Source organism: Artemia franciscana, chromosome 17 (assembly GCF_032884065.1).
Source record: "Artemia franciscana chromosome 17, ASM3288406v1, whole genome shotgun sequence".
In the NCBI taxonomy this organism is placed as follows: Eukaryota; Metazoa; Arthropoda; class Branchiopoda; order Anostraca; family Artemiidae; genus Artemia; species Artemia franciscana.
In genome coordinates, this window is record NC_088879.1 from 26,937,855 (window position 1) to 26,957,862 (window position 20,008).

General features: G+C 35.8%; 1 protein-coding gene across 2 annotated transcripts in view; it reads left to right on the top strand.

Annotated features, from left to right (window-relative positions):
* The window catches only part of LOC136038080 (collagen alpha-1(I) chain-like), a 117,894-nt gene that overhangs the window by 81,622 nt on the left and 16,264 nt on the right, over nt 1-20,008 (top strand). For both annotated transcript variants that reach the window (XM_065721078.1, XM_065721079.1), the window contains 5 exons: nt 1,229-1,310; nt 4,681-4,868; nt 10,292-10,400; nt 15,060-15,256; nt 18,283-18,408. In XM_065721078.1, the coding sequence (XP_065577150.1) occupies nt 1,229-1,310; nt 4,681-4,868; nt 10,292-10,400; nt 15,060-15,256; nt 18,283-18,408 (702 nt within the window). The remainder of the gene's footprint in view (nt 1-1,228; nt 1,311-4,680; nt 4,869-10,291; nt 10,401-15,059; nt 15,257-18,282; nt 18,409-20,008) is intronic.

A 20,008-nucleotide genomic window follows, 5' to 3' on the forward strand; every position in this document is an offset into this window, starting at 1 on the left:
ATTAAGATAGGGCGAAATAGACTGTTCGTAACTTTTATACGAGCTTCTTGAGGTCATTATGGTTCTTATTATACAAGTTAATTTAGGGCTTCAGTGAAGTAATCAGCAGTCAATAAAACTAATTAGCTATGAAGTTTTCTTGGAATTTATTTATGAAATCGATGATGAATAATATGACGCAAGAAGAAGAGTTTAGCAATGGCAGCAAGTAGTTCAATTGAAAAATAACTAATTAATCGAAATTAGAATTAAAAATGAAACAAAGTAAAAAAAAGAGTTTTTTTTAAACATGAGTCACTTTTAGGCAAATTTTTTAAGATGCTTGGACAATTTCCTTAAGCTCTTGAATTATCTCCAAACAATAGGGGCCATGAATTGAGTCAGTTACTCATCAATGCTCAATCTTTGACTTTAAGTAGATATCTGGCCTATTTAAAAATTGCTTTTAAGTTTTCTTTTTGTAATATACATTTTATTTACTTTAAATAGATCTTTTTTATTTTGATGTAAGATTAATTATCTATACTGTACAACAGGTAATTGAGAGCAACCCATTTCTATAGTAATAAAATTTGTCATCCTATCTTTGAAAAAAGATGGTGTTCTTTACACTCGCTATGGTTGTTGGATGTAATATAGAAGCAGAAATGATAATATCACATTTATTATTCAGTTATCTCTAAATATTTTTATTCTTCAAGTGTGGTGTTTTTTTCATGAAATTTGAGTCTTTTTAGCTTCAAAAGAAGGGAAAACGGAATGTTTATGAAGTGGCCTAATCCAACTGTTTCTGCTGAATTCATGTGCTTTCAAATTTGTTTTTATAAATTGTTTAGATTTGTGTGTGAAATCGCAGGTTTTTCAAGAATGTACTAAGTAAACTTAAGGTTTAAAAACTGAGTGAAGTGTTTACCCTTTTTTTATTCCAACTTACATTTTAGAAACACTGATTTGCTTCCATCTTTTTCCAATTTAACTTAAACGGTGGTTGTTGTCACTCTTTTGATTCTATTCAAAATTTGACATTGATTGGATAAAACAAACTGGATAATAATTATTTACAAGCAAACAACCATATTTACAAGCATAACCAAAGCGTAATAACAAATAACTTACAACATTAATAAAATCAAGTGTGTTCCCGAAGATTTTGATCGACTGTTTAACATTTACAAGTTTTTTTATTATTCAAAGAGAATTGTATTACATTATGTTTCAACTTTCGCAGGGTATGTCTGGGTCTCCAGGTCCTATAGGTCCAGCTGGTCTTCCTGGTATTAAAGGACAACCTGGTGACACAGGTCGACCTGGTAAGTGGAACCCATTAAACGTTATTTATTAGACTGATTTTTAAAGTTCTGTAAAATGGACTACTTATTGGTTAAAGTGTGGTCACTAATTATTTTGTCAAAAATTGAAAATCAAAAAGAGTTTACGTCCGATATAAGGGGTCGGACCAAATTGAACTGTGATAGTTTTTTCGATAATACAATAGTCTGTGTGCTCTTAAGCACAATAATACCAATTCAAGTTACCAATAGTCTTGATAATCTAAGGATCCTAAATTTTGGATCTTTATTTAGTGGTAAACTATAAATAGTAGTTTTTTCTGATTTATGCTTAAAGTTCTGCCCAACGATTCCTAAGAAGTACCCTTAAGGATATATTCTAGGATCACTAGTGACTATTTGAAGCATACTATAATAGTTATGGATCATATGTTATTTGCGATGAAATATTTTGGTCTAAAGGATATTAAGAGCTTAAATGGGAATTTAAGCTTGCTTATAGCTTTACGGAACCAATTGGGGAAGCAAAACTCTCCTAGACTTAAATTATGCTAATGATTTAAGTACCCTAGATGAAAAATTCAGCAAAATGAATGAATTTTAAGAGATTTTCTGAGTAGCACCTGATTAGGTTTGAATATTAATCGTTAAGAAGACTAAGTCACTAATGCTAGGAATAAGTAAAGATGAAAAGGTGACGTTGGGTAAGGAGAAGATCAATCAAGTAGACAGTTTCACTTACATTGGCGTTATTGTTAGTAAAGACAGTGAGTGTAGTGAAGATGTTAAAAATAGGATAGCCAAGGCTCAATAGTCAAGTATGGATGAATAAAAAGATAAGTCTGCAAAATAAGATTAGAATTTTAGAAGCTACAATGATGACATGTAGGGTATGGTATGTTCAGGTATGGTTCTGAAGCGTGGGTTCTCCGAAAAATGAGTAGAATTTGCTATATCTCTTCCAGGGGAATTTTCTACGGATTGTTTTGTGTACCCTTGTGATTGAGCATATCTCAAACAGTACGTTGTACAAAAAAACCTGGGTCTAAATATCACGCTTTCTAGGGGTATAATGAGAGAAAGTTTTAGATGGCTAGGGCATGTTCTTTGGATCAGAAATGACAGATTGCCCAGGATCATGCTTGTCGGGCAAACATCTAGGGCTAAACGAAAATCAGGTCATCCACGAATGGGATGGGAAAATGTTGTAAGGAAATGATTAAGTGAAATGGGAACTTCTTGGGAGGATGTAAAGAGGGGTTCTTTTTATAGATTAGGATGGAAGAGCGTGTACAGCTGTCTCGACCTCAGGTGACTTGATGCTGCAGTGAGATCTTAGTAGTGGCAGTATTAGGTTTTTAATATTAAGTTCTATCATCGTAACTGTATACAGTTTGATTTTATTACTTTGACATAGGTAGATATATAGATATTTTATTAGTGACTGAACCGGAAACCCGGTATTTCACATCTACAACTACAAAAAATTTTAATTGACACTAAAAGAGATAAGAAATAAGCGCAACAAAATAAGAAAATAAAAATAAAATATTGTATTATATTGGATAGTGTTGTCACTGTTAAAGTTCTTGTCATTGAGTTAGTATTTTCACCCAAACCTTTAATAAATTTGATATCTTTGATATTATAAAATTTTAAGAAAAATGTTCGTAGCATGGTATCAAATACCATCTTACTGTGACAATATCCAAAATTTTTAACCCTGACATTTTAAAATTGAGACTAAGAAAAACCAGAAGTCTGCACCAAACAAACCAAATATGTTTCCTCAGGTTTCTAGAGAAAATGAAAAACGGTCCAGAAGATTTCATCCAGGCGGACTATTGAAAACTTTTCAGGATCTTCAAACTTGGAGAAGAAATAGAACTATGCAAATATGCAAAAGAATCTAAAAATATAAACGGCATATAAACATGATTAGTAATTCACACGGGGCTCTGATGCACGATTTCGCTACAGCTATTGAATGCTAAATTTTCCTAGAAAAATGGATCAAAAATCATTACTGATTGGCAAGATAATTTTAGAGAGCATCATCTCTCAATATCTTTTCGGTTTTCTGTAGAACAAATACGAGGCCAAATACGAGCTTGAATCAACACAACGTAAATGCATTTCTCCTGCTGAGGCTGTCCACTAGAAGCTAACAACCCTAATTTAAATGTTGTATGAACTATTGATGGAATAGGGTAGTAACTCTGCAGAAGCATTTAAAAAGAACTTCCAGATAAGGTAGCACAGTAGATTGGTGCTCTGCTTGGCTCTACGGAGCCAAGGGTTCGATCCCCGCTGCAACAAGGTGGGTGACAAGCTTACTATTTGTCCCCATAAAAAAGACCCAGCAACTGAAACGTCAATTTGACGCTCTATGCACTAGCAATGACTACGGAGGATGTTTATCCTTATCCAGATAAGCCTAACATATAAAGGAAAAAAATAGTTCATTCAAAATGTAAAAAATTAACCCTTGTCACATTTTCGCTAACCACAACTAAGACGCTGAAATGAGTAATACCGCGAGCTACTCCAAAATGATAAATCTGTGCCTTTGATTTCGATTTTGTTTTTATTTAAAATGTCAACAAATAGTATAAGTAGTATGGCAGAATCGCCATTAACATAGTATTAAAAAGTAATAATATGAACGATTATTGATTAATATTCTAATAATTAACAATCAAATTAAAATGAAATTAATATAAATATTAATAATTTATAATGGTAACCATTGATAATAAAAAACACTAAAACAGTGTTATAGCTTGATGCCAAAAAGCTTTTTTCCTTCTATTAATAAAGTTACAAAGAAATTCTAATCAATTTAGTTCAAATTATTTATGTAAAGCTATTTTCAATGAAAAATTAAACAAAATTAACTATTTTTCCGACGAATAACTTTTAACTTCAAACATATTGACTATCGGATTCCCTGATCCTGGAAGACTATTCCATACCTGTATTCCTGCATTTCTCACTGTAATTTACATTTTGTTGATTTGCAAATCCAACTATCAGCCCACTCTCGTCTATCAACACAGTCCAGTGCTACTGTAAAAAAAAACAAAAAAAAACTAATTTACCTTCCTTATGTGCTTTGTTGTTTCACAGTATTCCCCATGTGTTCACAATTTACCCTTTCTAGGGTAAATCAATACGCAGTTTCAAGTCAAATGAACTTAGAACTTAACTTATGGAAATATCTGATTATTGTTAAGGCTTTTGTGAACATATTTACGAAAATCTAGTCTGTCCAATCGCCAAAGAAAGTTATTCAATCAATTCTTAATGTTAAATCTCCAGTAAAAAGTGTTTTGTAAACAATCGTAAATGTACCAGATAACACCTATTGATTGCTTACTTATTTTACAAGGCAATTCCGGACCACAAGGTCAACCAGGGGCTCCGGGTCAAGAAGGTCAGAAAGGAGAACAAGGCAATGAAGGTCCACCAGGTCAAACTGGCCCAATCGGACCCGTTGGATCACCAGGTGATAGAGGTCTTCCTGGTCTCCCTGGACCTCAAGGTCCATCAGGTCTTAGAGGACAACGAGGATCTCCTGTAAGTTTTTACTTTGTTTACTCTTATCAAGTAAAAAATGTTATTAATAAGATTATGGGAATTAGCCGAGGTAGTAATAAGCTTGGAACAATCACAATTAAAAAAAAAAAAATCACTAAAATAAGAGGAAATAGCTGAGTATAATTTTTATGATATCTGTAAAATTTAACGTCAGACGTTTTCTAAGACTTCCAACATTTTCCTCAATGACATACTTTCAATTAATCCTGTTTTATTCTGGACACATATAATCATTTTGCGGAATCTCTCGCATAAATTTCACAAATTATCGCTGTATCTGCTACCACTTAGCGTGCGCTTTTTTCTTTTTTTTTTCGTTCTTTGTTTTTAAGGCGAGTTTTAGCGGAAAATAGCATAGGTGTTCATCACTAGCCTGGTGCCCAAACCCAATCGGATTGTTTTTAATCCATCAAAGCAAAGAGAATAACAAATTTGGGCGCATCTCGTTAATAGTAAGGGAATTGAAAAGGTTCAATTACGTATACTAGAGACAAGGCACAAGCTTTTCTTTCAAACTCAGTGTTTCCATTGTATTGCGTGGGGTGTGATTGCTGAAAGTATTCCACCTCTTCGGTTGCATTAGTGTGTTAATATTCAAACTGGTCGGCCCTATCGATATTAGCATGTCTTTAGAATTAGATTTGTCATTCATTTTTAGCTTCACTCTGAAGAAACCCAACCTAGAAATGGATTCAGGCATCTCCTCCAAACTAAGAACGGAGTCAGGATTTTTCGTGCTCAAACCCTAAGCCTGAATCCTTTTGAAGCATTTCATTCTGCCATAAACCGTAACCCTAATAAGTTTCCTGGTGTCCAGTCCGTGGAAATACGCTCACCATTTAACTGGAAATCAAAAATACTCCACTTATCTGAAATGTAATAAAACAAAATAGTACAGGCAAATGGAGGTTTGACCCGAAACAAATTGCAACAGAAATGATTCTTACACCATCTTGTAGAGAAAAAAAAACTGAACAACATGTCCATTTTCGCATATTCTGAGTCGACGCAAAATAACCGTGTTTTGGCTTTTAATGCGATTTTTTTTACGTTTTCCGAAAAAAAATATAATTTTAGTATCCGACCGTTTTTCTTGAAATGAAGTATGATTCTGATCCAGAATGACAAGCTGAGACAGAAAATGAAGTCAGATTGGGTGTCTGGTGCAAAACAAAAAAGTTTCACTATCATCAATATGCGTTGCGGTAATTTTTGTAAAGACAATCAATCGGCACTCGTTATTAAACAAATGATCGGTTTTTCGTAAAAATACCTGAACTAGGCACTAGTATAAGACACTTCGAAGGCTATGTAATGCAATAAAAATGAAAGTCGTCACATTCATCACTTAGTGTTTTAAAAATTTCAAAGTTTATTCCCAAGATTTGACTGAAAAATCAATTAGACGAAGATCTCAAGTAATGCCAGAAAGTCGAGTAGAAAACTAGTTCCGGTCAGTGACAGTCATAATATTTATTTAAATTCGCCATCTACCCCGAGAAAAAATTTTATTCGAAATTCCCCCATCTAACAGTCGAGTAATACTTTCCGGTGAATCTGCTAGTGGAGGCTCCATTCAATGGGAGCTCCATTTGAAGTCTACCTCAGACATGTTACCTTACCTGGCGGCTGCAGGACACAACTACTATACGAAATCATGCCATCTTTACCTCCAGCGAATGGACAAGCTCGAAGATACCCATCCTACGGTCTACCAGGCTTTCCAGAGTGGCATGCATGTAGTAAGACGTTCTGATAGATTCTGGGCTGGACTCTCCACAGATCTTGTCATTGAACAGGAGCTTATGCGCTCTCTTAAAACCTCTGGTGGCCTTACCAACGGCAGCGGCATGACAGAGGCTCAGAGGTCCTTATGAGTTTTGTTGCGACCAGTCTGCTCTACAGTAAACCTTCTGATGGAACGTATCTCACAAATTCTGTACGTTACAAGCGATCAGCACAAGGAGATGTCAGAGCCGATGCAACTGAGAGACTGCAAAGATACGCAGACGATTATCGAGTTTCTGGAAAGGGGTTCACCATTTGAGGGAGATGTTCAGTTAAGAAGCATAGCAAATGGTCTAACTGCCTATCCGTCTGCCAACGTTGATTCTGCCAAAGATGTTGGCCTAAAAGTCATTGACGCCATGTCTGGACAGCTGGTCTCTGACTTTGTGTTTCGACGAAAACAACAGGCAATCCAGATGACGACCAAGCAAAGTCCAAGCGGAGACTGCAAACGACTAGACCCGACTCTTCTTTTTCAGAGGTTTATCATGATCGCGAAAAGGATCAATCTTACGGAAACTGAGTACTTTCAACACGAACTGTGTTCCTACCCAGCGTCACTTTTTGACAGCTCCTGCATGCTCCGGACTGCGAACAAACCAGAACTTGCGAAGGCCATAGCCCAGGCGTGCAACCTTGAGAAGCATTCATTTCCCCTCCCCGAAGGCACTCGATATATCCTAGACGGAGGAGCTCTGCTGCACAGGATACCATGGACAAAAAATGAAAGATACCTGGAGATTCTAGACCATTATGCAACTTACGTGACAGGAAAGTACCCTTCTGCCACTATCGTTTTCGATGGCTACGATGGTGAGGCTTCCATAAAAGATATGGCTCACTCGCAGAGGATTCGTACAGTTGGCCGTAAGATCTTCTTCACAGCAGATATGCAGCTCAAGGTGAAGAAAGAAGAGTTCTTATCTTGCAAGAAAAACAAAGCCAGGTTTATCTGCGCTTTGGCTGATCATCTCCGTGCAAAGGGTGTCTCTGTCTCCCAGGCATCAGGTGACGCAGATGTCCCGATTGTGGAAGCTGCTGTTGCCTCTTCACGGTATCACGACACTGCCGTAGTTGGGGACGATACCGATCTATTGGTTCTCTTATGCTACCACTGTGACTTGTCAAGCAAGAAACTATTCTTCGCACCTTAGCCAAAGTCGAATAAAGCTCCCCGAATATGGGACATACACACCCTGAAAGAGAAGCTGGGACAAGATACTTGTTATCTGATCCTTTTTGCTCACGCCCAGTTAGGCTGTGACTCTACTTCGCGAATCCACGGTGTGAGAAAAGGTCTTGCACTGAAGAGGCTGATAGAAGACAATGATTTCCAAAGATCAGCTGCAGTGCTCATGCAGAATTCCGCTTCGAAGGAGGAAATCAAGACCGCTGCTGAAGACGCCCTGCTGATCATTGTCGGTTCGTCGAAAGGAGGGAACTTGAACAAACTCCGCAGAGAAGTTTTTGAAAAGAAAGTGACAACGGCAAACTCTTTTGTTCACATAGAACATCTGCCACCAACTTCTGATGCAGCCAAGCTTCATAGCTATAGAGTTTTTTTATCAAGTTTAGGTATGGACCGGGGAGCCTGATCCGGAACTGAAAGCCGAGGAATGGGGATGGAAGAATAAAGATGACTTCTTGTACCCTTTAACAACTGACCTCCCACCAGCCCCGCGTATGCTCCTAAAGATTGTGAAGTGCTCCTGTCGTGTACAGTGTAGTTCAGCGAGGTGTAGCTGCTTTAAAAACGGCTTGGTTTGTACTCCAGCATGCAGAACCTGCAAGGGAAAAATGTGTTCCAACTCCCCAAAAATCGACAGCAACAATGATGAAGAGAACCTAGAACCCTAGTCGTTAATCCATTCCAAATGAAGAAGTTGTGAAACTAGTCGGAATCTGATTCTCTATTTTGAATTTTTTATAAGATTGATTCTATTTAATAGACTGTGAAGATTAGACACTATGGGTTGACCCTAAATAGTATACGAAGATTGTTTTAAGTGTGATTTACGATACTGACCACTGAAAACCAGTTCGGTTTGTAATTCACTTTCCCTAATTATTTTCTAAGAAAATGTAAATCATTCATTAATGATTACGATTTTTTTCTGGTTCAGTGAACAACCTATTTGATTCTATTTTCGGTCTCAGCTCGTGATTCTACGTCAGAACCACACTTTCATTCAAGAAAATCGGGCTACAACGAAAATTGTATTTTTTTGGCGAAAAAAGTCGAAAAAATACAGTTACTTTTTTTATGGTGCTTCTTACGCTAAATCCGACTTCGTTTTCGGTCTCGCCATGTTATTTTGGGTTAGATTTATACTTCAGTTCAAGAAAAACCGATGTCCACGAAAATTGCAATTTTTATTCGAATAACGGAAAAAAATAGCATTAAAAGCCAAAAAACGGTTATTTCGCGTCGACTCAGAATATGCGAAAATGGATATGTTGTTCAGTTTTTTTTTTCTCTACAAGATGGCGTAAAAATCATTTCTGTTGCAATTTGTTTCGGGTCGACCTCTTTTTGGAGCTCATTTTCCTGTACTAAAAGTACTAATATCTCTTCTGTCCTTAGACGTTAAGTCTCAGATTCACTGCAAAAACGATGTATAATATTATGGCTGGAGGTTGGCGTAAGTTAAGATGATCAAAATGACTAAAATGCCCTATTAAGATGCCATATAAAATGCCATATTAAGAAGGGTACCTCGGAAAGAAAAATTTACTGAAATGCTTAGAAGCACTTTACGAGGAATCGTACAAAAATTTGAATTTGCTAAGTACAACCCTTATACAAGGCATTTTCGACATACGCCCTTGACAAAACTAAGCGGTATTGCCGTTCCAAAACTCTTAGGAAATCTTGGCCTGGAGGGCTCAGTATTAAAGCACCCCAATCCTACTTTTGACATTTTCAAATTCCTAATACCCCACTTATCTGAACCTTGATAATCTTAGGACCAATCATGAACCAAGTTTTAATTAGCGATTTATCTGTTTATTTGTGTCGTGGTTTACCTTATATCTAAGGCACAAACAAAATATCAACAATTTTTTAAATAAATCCCAACATATTTGAAGCTCAATGAAAACAGCATCGACACTTTCTAACCTAGCTGTAAAACTGTTGTATACAAGAAAAAACAAGGTTATTCAGTGCCTGCGCAGCCAAAGGAGTGACGAGAGACTACATATTCTCGGGTAGAAGGTCAGATCATGGTTTCCGAGTAAGTCGAAACCGTTGATGAAAGTGATTTCGGCTTGTGCAGCCTTTTCCGAATCTCACCGCAAACTGCCTATTGGTTCTTATCTGAATTGTAGTATTATTTCATTAGTCAATGCTGTTCTCCTACGGCTTCACAGTACGAATGACAAACTGTGGACAAAGAGCAGTACAATAGTAATAACTATATACCGAGGAAATGACTGCTTAAAAGAGCAAAAATGTAAGTGTATACCTTCTCTGAAATATCAAATTAAAATGAATGAAATTAATAAAGTGAAAACAATTAAAATTTTAAGATAAAATTTTTAGAAAAGTCTAAGAAAATGTTCTATAGCTGTTTCGTATCTGAATTATTTTAATATTTGTTTTTTATGCACAGGGTGAGCCTGGACCATCAGGTAGACCTGGGAATGAAGGTCCACCAGGTCCAGTTGGTCTCATGGGGCCTCCTGGTGCCCCAGGCACCGCTGGAGAGCCAGGTCCCGAAGGTAAGCTTTTGCTGTTACTACCTTTGAAATCTACCTTGAAATTTAAGTTTGTATCATCTCTACCTACTATATTTAGTAACATGTTAAAAAATGATATTAATTTGCACATATACAGTTTAAAGGGCCGGATAAAGGATGATTGGACCGAAACAGGTCCCCTATTTGAATGGGCCCCGCGTTATCATTGAAATGAACAAAAAGATTTTGAATTTTAAAGCAAATTGTTTTTAACAATGATGGATAATTTTTAAGTTATTCAAATAATTAAAATGTATTTATTTTAAGTTTACATTACTGGATGAGATTTATTAATGTAGTTAGTATTATACAATATACACATTATAATTTACAAAACTGATAACCGTAAAAGTTCATGTCAAATTTACCGAATGTAATCGCGATAGTCATCTATTGGAGAGATTTTGCACTGCGTACTTCTAACTACCTTACGTACGTAAATTACTATGCCCGTATGTTTTATTCAAATATATAGAGATGGTCCCGCAAATAAATCCAATTGTGCCCCTTACCTTTTCAATCCGGTCCTAACTATTTATGTTTTTTACTCAAATAAATAAGTCAGATGTAGTGACAAGAAAACCTAAGAAATGCACTTGGGCGCTGCATAGTCCGTGTAACAAAATAAAGATTTAAATGGGATTTCCGCACAAATTAAATGCTTAAGATGTTGTTCTTTTAGTACCAAAGTCCAATTAAAGTAGTGTCTTGTTTTATGTTTTTATCAAACTTCATTGCACTTTTGCATTGAGATAGGTCGCTCCAAAATATTCCTTTGCCATTCAGTACCATCCATCTCGCTGTGACTGGACGATAACAAAAATAATGTATGGGAAGCTCTGGCAGGTGACTGCCAGGCTGTTTGGCTTCACTGATTGGCCTCACAGAGATCACTAATAGTAAGCGTTTCACTACTACCCGAAGGCCTGTCAATATTTTATCTTCATCAACTGGACTGATCATTCATTCTCTTAAGTGTCCGTGCCATCAATGGTCCCGGACGTCCCTTCAGGCTGATCAATTCAAGTCAGTCTTAGAGCAGGCTATACTATTTATAGTACCGGGACTTGGATGGTGCTTTGTTGTGTTGGAATAATGATGGGCAGTGCCCATGGGACCAGTCTCTAAAACAATGCTGTCATTGGGATACCTTCTGTTCGTTTGAGTAGAGATATAAATTGTTCTAGGAATAGGAACGGATTGAGGACTGGAAAATAAAGGAGGGTTTACTAGAAAAAAGAACCAAAAAGTTATACCATGGTTAATGTAGAATATAAAAAAGTAATTATGATTTCTACTACTCTCATCTGCTAGCCTGATTGTATTTAATAATTTACTATTTTTATGTGGAGGGTACCGGTTTTCACCCCTTCCCCAAAATTTTTGTCCGACTCACAAAGACGTAACAAAAAATTATATAAACAGATTTTCATGCTTTTCCTTAAAGCTTTTTTGTAGCCCCCTCCCCCTCAACAAAAATCATGGATATGCCCTTGCCCATAAATTTAATAGACTAGAGACATAATAAAATAGGCTAAAGGTAGAGTGGGATTTTTGTGAGCTTCTTGCGCTTTTCTCCTATGCCACCACCAATAGTTTCCTAATATTTTCTTTCTAACGTTGTCCAAGTGTTTTTTCAACATTCTTCTATAAGCTTTGTTTTCAAATTGTGAGCATTGTTCATTAAACAAAAATAGTCTCAAAACTGAACGCCTAGAGACAATTGGTTTGTTGGCACCTACTTCAATTATGATTATTTATTCAGAAAAAAAGAGTCTGTGCAGTAATGATAGGGTTATTCCTTAATAACTTAAAATATATAGTAGGGAACATCAATATCACAACAAACAAAAAGTTATTTTGCAATTTACAGATTATCTGTTTACTTTGTAAAATTCAAAATATACTTGAAAACTCCCGTTGCTAAAGGGCTAAAAAAAACAGTGGCGTATTTCTTCAAAATCTGGAGGAGGGGGGTCAAAGTTAGAGCCGATTTTTCCAAGTTAAGTCAAAATGTCACTGAAAAATGATCCATATAGCGCAATAAAGGGAAAACCATACTAAAAACAACTGATCTGTTCCTGTGGATGCTTGATTTATGTAGACCTATCTTAGTGTCGAAAAGATTTTTGATGACGCCAATCTTCAGTCAGGGGAGAAAACTGAGTTCTTGTGGGGGCGGTTCTACCCCTTAGCAATTTACGCCTCTTCTAAAAAGCCTTACAAATTCAATTAAAATGAATAGCTAGAATTTACTTTTCCGTATATTAAGCTGGGGACAGTATTATTTACCTCTGACACGATATAACTCTACTCAAAAACAACATAAATAAGCGATTCGAGCTAACTCAGAGACACTATGAGTGAAAATGAAGTGATTAATTTAACTAGATTTGATTCAAATGTATCTTTGTACATGTTTTCACCTATGGGAAATATTTGGTATAGAACTTGCATTATATACGACATGTCGAAAACAAACAGTGATTTTGCCGAATTTTAAGCATAAAGCCATCAATAATTTATTCCTAATATTCCAAAGATGGCAATATATGCATATTAAAATATGTGGAGTGCAAGAGTTTAAGTATTAACTACAGGGACGTAATTTGCTATTGGGCAGTGGGGCATCTGTCCGCTCCAAACCCAGTTTGCCTCCCCCCTCCTGTACCTCAATTTTTCGCCCAACTGAAATTTAGTTTCAGCAAAAAATCTTGTCAAAACTAAGATAATCTTACATAATTCAAGTATACAGAAAAACATGTCAGTTTTCTTTAGTATATTTTGCCTTTATGGTATTATATGGCCCATTTTTCATTTTTTATTGTCATTTTTACTTGACTTGGGAAAATTGGCTCCAACTTTCTTCCCCCCAAAATTTTCACGAAATTACGCCACTGATTAACTAAATGTTTTCGTTTAATTATCAATCAATTAAAAATAATATATAGCAAACAAAGATAGTGACTTCAATTGCAGGATCTGTGCACTCCTTCTAGATTTTCCTTTCCGCCTAGATTTTGGAAACTCCCTTTTTTGAGGGGGTATTTACATTGACAAATGCATTTTTGGGTCATCCGACAAATATGTTGCACCCCCGTATATATAAAAGTTAGATTCCCCCCCCTCCAGATTTTCCTGAATTGACGCCACTGAATAAAAACCAGACTTTAACAATTGTAATCGAAACTCATTGAAAAAACAGCAGTGGAAGGCTGAAATCAAAAAAAGAAGACTGATTCCAAATTCGTTAAATTTATAGAATCACAAGATTTTAGCAAAAGTAAATTTGTATAATTGTATAAAAAGGGGGAAATAAACTAAGAAGGGATTCGTTCTTGAGTAAAATTAAACTCTCAAATCCAAAACGTCAAATAACCCCCAAATGGATAATCCACCCATCTATCTATGTGTCATCTAAGCCATTCGTCCATCGAACATGTGATGGATAGTGAGAAGATCGGTCAAGTGGATAGCTTTATTTATCTGGGTATTATTATCATATTAATAAAGACTGTGGATGTGGTGGAGATATAGAAAATAGAATAGCCAAGGCCTAGGATGATTTTTTTTTTCAAAATAGAAAAAAGTTTGGAATAATTGGAGGATAAGTCTGCAAAGACTAGAATATTCGAAACCACCATAATTACAGTGATCACTTGTGGTGCTAAAACGTGATCTCTTCGGAAAGCAGATGAAGATTTGTCAAATGTTTTCCGAGGAATCGCCTATGGGTAGTTTTACGTACCCGTTTGACTCATCGTATTTTAAACAACAGGCTTTACAAAATAATTAGTTTGATCCCTCTTTCTACGGCCATAGTAAAAAAAAAGTTGTGATAGCTAGGATGGGTTTACATGTGAAGAATTGCAAATTCTTAAAGATTGTTCTTTTGGACACCCATCTAGGGATATGCTAAAATAGACCGGGTTTGAGGAGGGGCATTACTAGCTATGTTAGCCTCAAGTGGCTTGGTGCTACAGTTGGTTGTCAGTAGTAGTAGTGGAAGTATCTACGAGCACAAGGAATTTAATTTTCGGGAGGTGGATAGTCATGATACGTGACTTTTTTTAAGTAGCAGTCGGTTCGAGCCTAGAGTTAGAACAAATGGGGCCAAAATACTATCCAGCAACAATTCTGGAGTAAAGGATAACTTGTGTAAAGCTGTCGAATAGTTGCGTTAAGCCATCCCAGTTTCTTAGGGCAAAGTGCAAGTGCAGCATAGAAAGTTAAGAGCTAAAATTCATTTGTATTTGTCAGACCCCTCCCCCTCCCTAGTAAGTCTTTAAGTGAGCATTTATCTTCAGTGACTGTGTTGAACCAGTGGTTTTAGAAAACTAAAGGAAAGATTATTCGAAAGAATCTTTTAATTCTGGTACTCTTCTTACGTGACAAAAAAACATTTAAAACGTGCATAAACTTTAAAGTGAAGCTAACCTTCAGAATATAGAGTGAGGGGTTGAGGGGGCGGTAGTCACTATAAAATTTAGGTAATCCATGTCTGTTTTAATCTTAAATATCGCTGTGTTTCACTTAAAAAACACTTGTTTTTAGCATTATCGGTCCCATAATTTCATCTTGTACTGGATAAAAAAAAAAAAAAAAAAAAAACAAGTGAATAAATGAATGGTTAAATTTTAGGTGCACCTGGTAAAGAAGGTCCTCCTGGCATTCAAGGTCGTCCTGGAGATAAAGGTCCTGTTGGTTCTTCTGGTCCATCAGGTCCTCAAGGTCCCCCTGGTCTTCCCGGACCTCCAGGGCAGACTGGTCTACCTGGTCCCAGTGGAGACCGTGGCTCCCCTGGTGAACCTGGTCCACAAGGTGTTGAAGGTCCACAGGTAATTGTTAGCATGTAATAAATATTGGATAGTACAGAAAGACCCAGACCAGTCTCACTTGTTGATGTAAGACGAGATTTATGTGTATTTATTACTGTCAATGTCCAAAATCCGGAATCAGCTTTTTTAATATTATACAAGCTTTGATAGTAAAAGTTAAAGCTAGGTTAGGTTAGATTGGGTTAGCTTAAATTAGGCTATAAATCTCAGAAATGGGTTAAAAACCTAACCTGATCCGTCCCCATCAAACCTAGCATAAAACTAAGAAAGCTGAATGTTAGCGCTGACTAAAGCCAAAGAGAAAAAAAGGTATTCCGACATTCACCGGTGAATGACAACATTCATCAGTTTTGCAAATTTACGATAACATGTACACGATTCGGAAGTCGGAATTTCAAATCGCCAGAGTAAAATTAAGTTATCTGACCACCAAAAACGCTCCAACTTAAACTAGTTTAAGAAAAAAATCAAAACTTTATGGGATATATACGTCATATGAACCCTCACTTGAGTTACTAAATAATGCTATAATATTTTCTTGGGACTGAGGCTCCTATGGCTGATAATCAGTTCTTATGAGTAAAGCTTTTTTGTAAAACTTTTTATTAGCTTTCTTCTTCTTTTTAGTGTTTGTACATTTTTTATGACTGTTGGCTGATCCTAAATGAAACCAAAACTGTTTTTTTTTCAATGTTGAAGTACAATTTATAGCGGTTGTTGCTTGCGCCCATTGAACAAATATAAACCATACGAACATTATCCGGTTTGACAAAATATAGGAAATGCACATTTTGCTACATCTTTTCAAGGATTACCAGAAGCTTTTTGGTTGTCATCATTTGACACAGCGTGGAACACGCACATTCAAAACTTAAAAAGAGGATCCTCCAGAGCCAGCAGAAGTAAAAGATCGTCCAAAGACATTTACGGCGCACAGAGCTTCGAATCGACGTCTCAGTTGGTGGGTCCTTTTTTTGCAGGGGCAGGTAGTAAACCTGTTGCCCAACCTTGCAGCAGTGATGATTAAACCCTGGGCCCCATAATGACAAGATTAGCATCAGTCAACTATTGCAACACAAGGCATATGCCAAATTGATCAACTGAATTTACCATTTATTGACTGAATGTGGCTTAACGGTGAAAATTTGTTTTTTTGCATCGTGACATACACTGGTTTTTACAAAACTTTTTCTTGGGTTGCCAAGTAAATATTGACCTTTCATTGGTTGTGACTGCGTCAATAAACGGAGAAAAAAATAGAGTTCCTTCACTGCATCAGTCCATAGCTGCTAATTGTTTCTAAGTTTTCTAAGAAGTGTTATTAAGAAATTCAATAAAAAAAAAAAATCCTTCTCCAGTGTGTAAGTCATGTTTTTCTAACGAACCGTAGGAACAACCTAGAAGAGCTTGGCTATGCATTTATACGGGGAATGAAAGCTGATTTTGTTTTTCTCCACTTATTGATGGGAGCATAAACACCGAAAGTTCTATGGTTGTTTGTAAAATGGAGAAAAAGTCTTGCAAAACCCTGTGGAAGTTTTTGTTAGTTTTTGTAGGGGAAAAATACCAAATTTTTCCCCTACAGGATAACTCGCAATACTTTTTCGAAAGAAATTTTCTAACTCTTTCACTTTTGCTTTCCATACACAGTTGCTGAGCTTCTTGTTTGTGTATATACATGATATCCAGTAAAACAGTATAGGAACGGGTTGTAGATGCCGCGGGTTCAATTTTTTTTTTTTTGCTCAGCGATTTCTGTTTTAAAAGACAATTGGCCAACAGCTTTTCTTAAGCCTATGTTGTTTAAAGTGAGTACTAAAGTCGGTCAAAGTAGATTATTAAAAAGGATTTGGTTATCAAATGCTGCGTATTTAGCTCCTTTTTTTCTATGGTAGTGACCGCCCTCTAGAATTAAAACTCTCACTGTAGAAACCAAAGGCTTAGACACAAGGTTAGATCAACTTAGCAAAAATGGGACACATCCACAGAGACATTATGTTCCAGAAGGGGGCAATGCCTACTTTTTTTTCAAGTAGGCTCAGGGTCAATACTTCAGGATTGTAAAATTGGTTTTGATATTAACAGTTGGACTGTAGAATAGACCACTGAATTCTAAAATCCTGATTTCAACAGACAGTCCGATTGTAAGGATTTGGCCTTAACCGACAAACTTATAGTTGGACTGTGATTTCAATCCTTGAACCGATGCTCTCTTACTAGTGAATAAGATTATAAAACTGGAACCAGACTAGTTTGATTCCAGTGTCCAGTTTAACACTGACAAGTGTTAAACTTGTCAGAATATACGCAAAGAGTCAAATTTTGCTGGAATGAAAGAACAGTGTATTAAAATCTCAGAACATATAATACAAAATGAAATAAGAACATAAAATCGAAACCTTAAGTTTGCGACGTATGTAAATATTTTCTTAAAGAAAGGAACGGATAGATTTGATGAGCTAGCATCCTTGAGAATTTGATTCGGCTACATGTCGGACAAAACTGTTTTTGAGGCAACGAAATAAAGCTACTCACGATAGAGGTGAATGGGTTTGACTGTAAAAGTCATTGACGCCAAATAAAAATTGCCTTTAAAGTAATAATTAATCATTGGTAGTGCTACAACCACCCATAATAGCCTTACTTTACAAGACCAGGAAAGGCGCTAAATGACTTTTTGGAAGACCCATGTAAAAGGAGCTGTCATTCTACAAGTCATAAATAAGAATTGTATAAGGGGATGATCAAGCTGAGTAAAAAAAAACTTTTGGAGCAGAAAAGAACTCTCAGCTTTTGCACACAGGAGGGTCGAATCTGACTGAGTCGAAGGGGGTCGACTTCCGCTCCTCTGATGAATTTGAAAATACAGATACTAGTGTTTTGGATTTAACTAGAAATATTTAAATCTTTAGTTTATGCCTTCGAGCTTCATCCATTATATTATATTAAAATCATGTATAATCATACAAAAATTGCGCACGTTAATTCTATTAGAAATAATTAAAGACGGTCCTATTTTATTTTAGGGTCCGCGAGGTAAGTCAGGAGCTCCTGGTTTGCAAGGTGACAAGGGAGAAAAAGGTGAATATGGTTCAAAGGGTGCTAAAGGTCACCGTGGTCTCATCGGTCTACAGGGTATGCCAGGTCCAGCGGTAAGTAACTTAAGCCTATTAAATGAATGATTTAATTGCCAAATCCATCAGTTCAATAAGAATAAATGACGGAGAAAATCATCGAAGGAAACCATTTCCATTTTCCTTTGACAATTGCCGAAGGAGAACCAGTTACTGGTTTTGGTAGTAATAAACTTATCATCTGATACAGTCAAACAAATGACTGATCATATGTTTGGTATTTTTGCATTATGTTTGAATCCCTGTTGAGTATACAGAGCTAAGAACGTTTGAGCATGGACTGAGTCAAATCGTAATCTAAAAAGTTGTTTTGTATTGTTATCTAACCAAAATCTAAAGCCAAAATATTTAAACCAAAAATCTATTCAACCAATTTGGCATCTGAACTGCTGATACACTATGCAGCAATTATAAAGTATCCTATGGATCTTATAGATCCTATAGCCTATAGTATCCTATGGATCCTATAAGTATCCTAAAGGATCCTATGGCAAAAACATGGTGATTTTTCGTATTCGTTTATTTAAAATAGCTATCGTAGCACTCAATATGAACGCTAAATTACGCTACTTTTATAATCACAAAACACTTTTACAATTCACTTGTTAAATGTTCTTACGAAATATGGTACAAAGAAGTTTGCGAATCTGTTCGTACGGCTTAGTTGACTGGTTTAGTTTGTTGTAATGCCTAGTATGTCTGCTGATTGATGCGGATGGTGGAAGTATGGATCGGTGCTTCTCGTTTGTTAATATTGATTTCCCAAATTTCATTATTAGCTCATGTCTTCGATCGAATAAGGTGGGCAAATATACATAAGTTTCGAATGATTGTGTTAGAAAGCTTAAGATTATTAAAATTTTACATTTGACAAGAATGATTGTAAATCCTAGCTAAGACGGATTATTATTTCCACGCGTTATGTATAATTTTATAGTACGAAATATTAATATAATACACAATTCCATGTTAATTTTATTACTAAACATACTTTTTATACATTTTATGGACACTTATAATATTAAACTGGCACATGACTTCGGATGTTAATGAATTATTAGAAAACATAAGAAATAATTTATGGCTCGTTAGAAAGAGCAAAGAAAATTTTAAAATTAAGCTAGAAGTGTTTTTTACAGTTGATGATTTAATAAAACCATTTTTTATTCTTTTAATTTCTATAGTGAATCATCCTGTAAAAAATAAATGATTTGACTTTTTTTTGTATGCGTGAGCATGTGAAAATTCATGACACACGTTCTATGTGTAAAAAAGAAAGAACTTCATTAATCATTTTTTTTCTTATATCGACATAAAAGCCAGAGAATTAATTCCAATTTGAGAAATCTGCATATTTGCTCTTATTTGAAAAGTGGTAATAGTCTTTTATTGAAATCAAATATTTATTTTATTTCGTTATTAAAAAATTTCTATGTTTTATGAACTAAAAAGGAGTTAAAAAATCTAAGAAAATTTTATCGAAGTTAAAATAAATTGTTCCCAAATATCTAATGTAACTTTCTTTACAAGGAAACTGTTTCAATGAACATTCTAGCAGTGCTGTAAGCTACATCTATTATTTAATTTGCCCCCCGAAGTGATTGAAAAATCACCAATT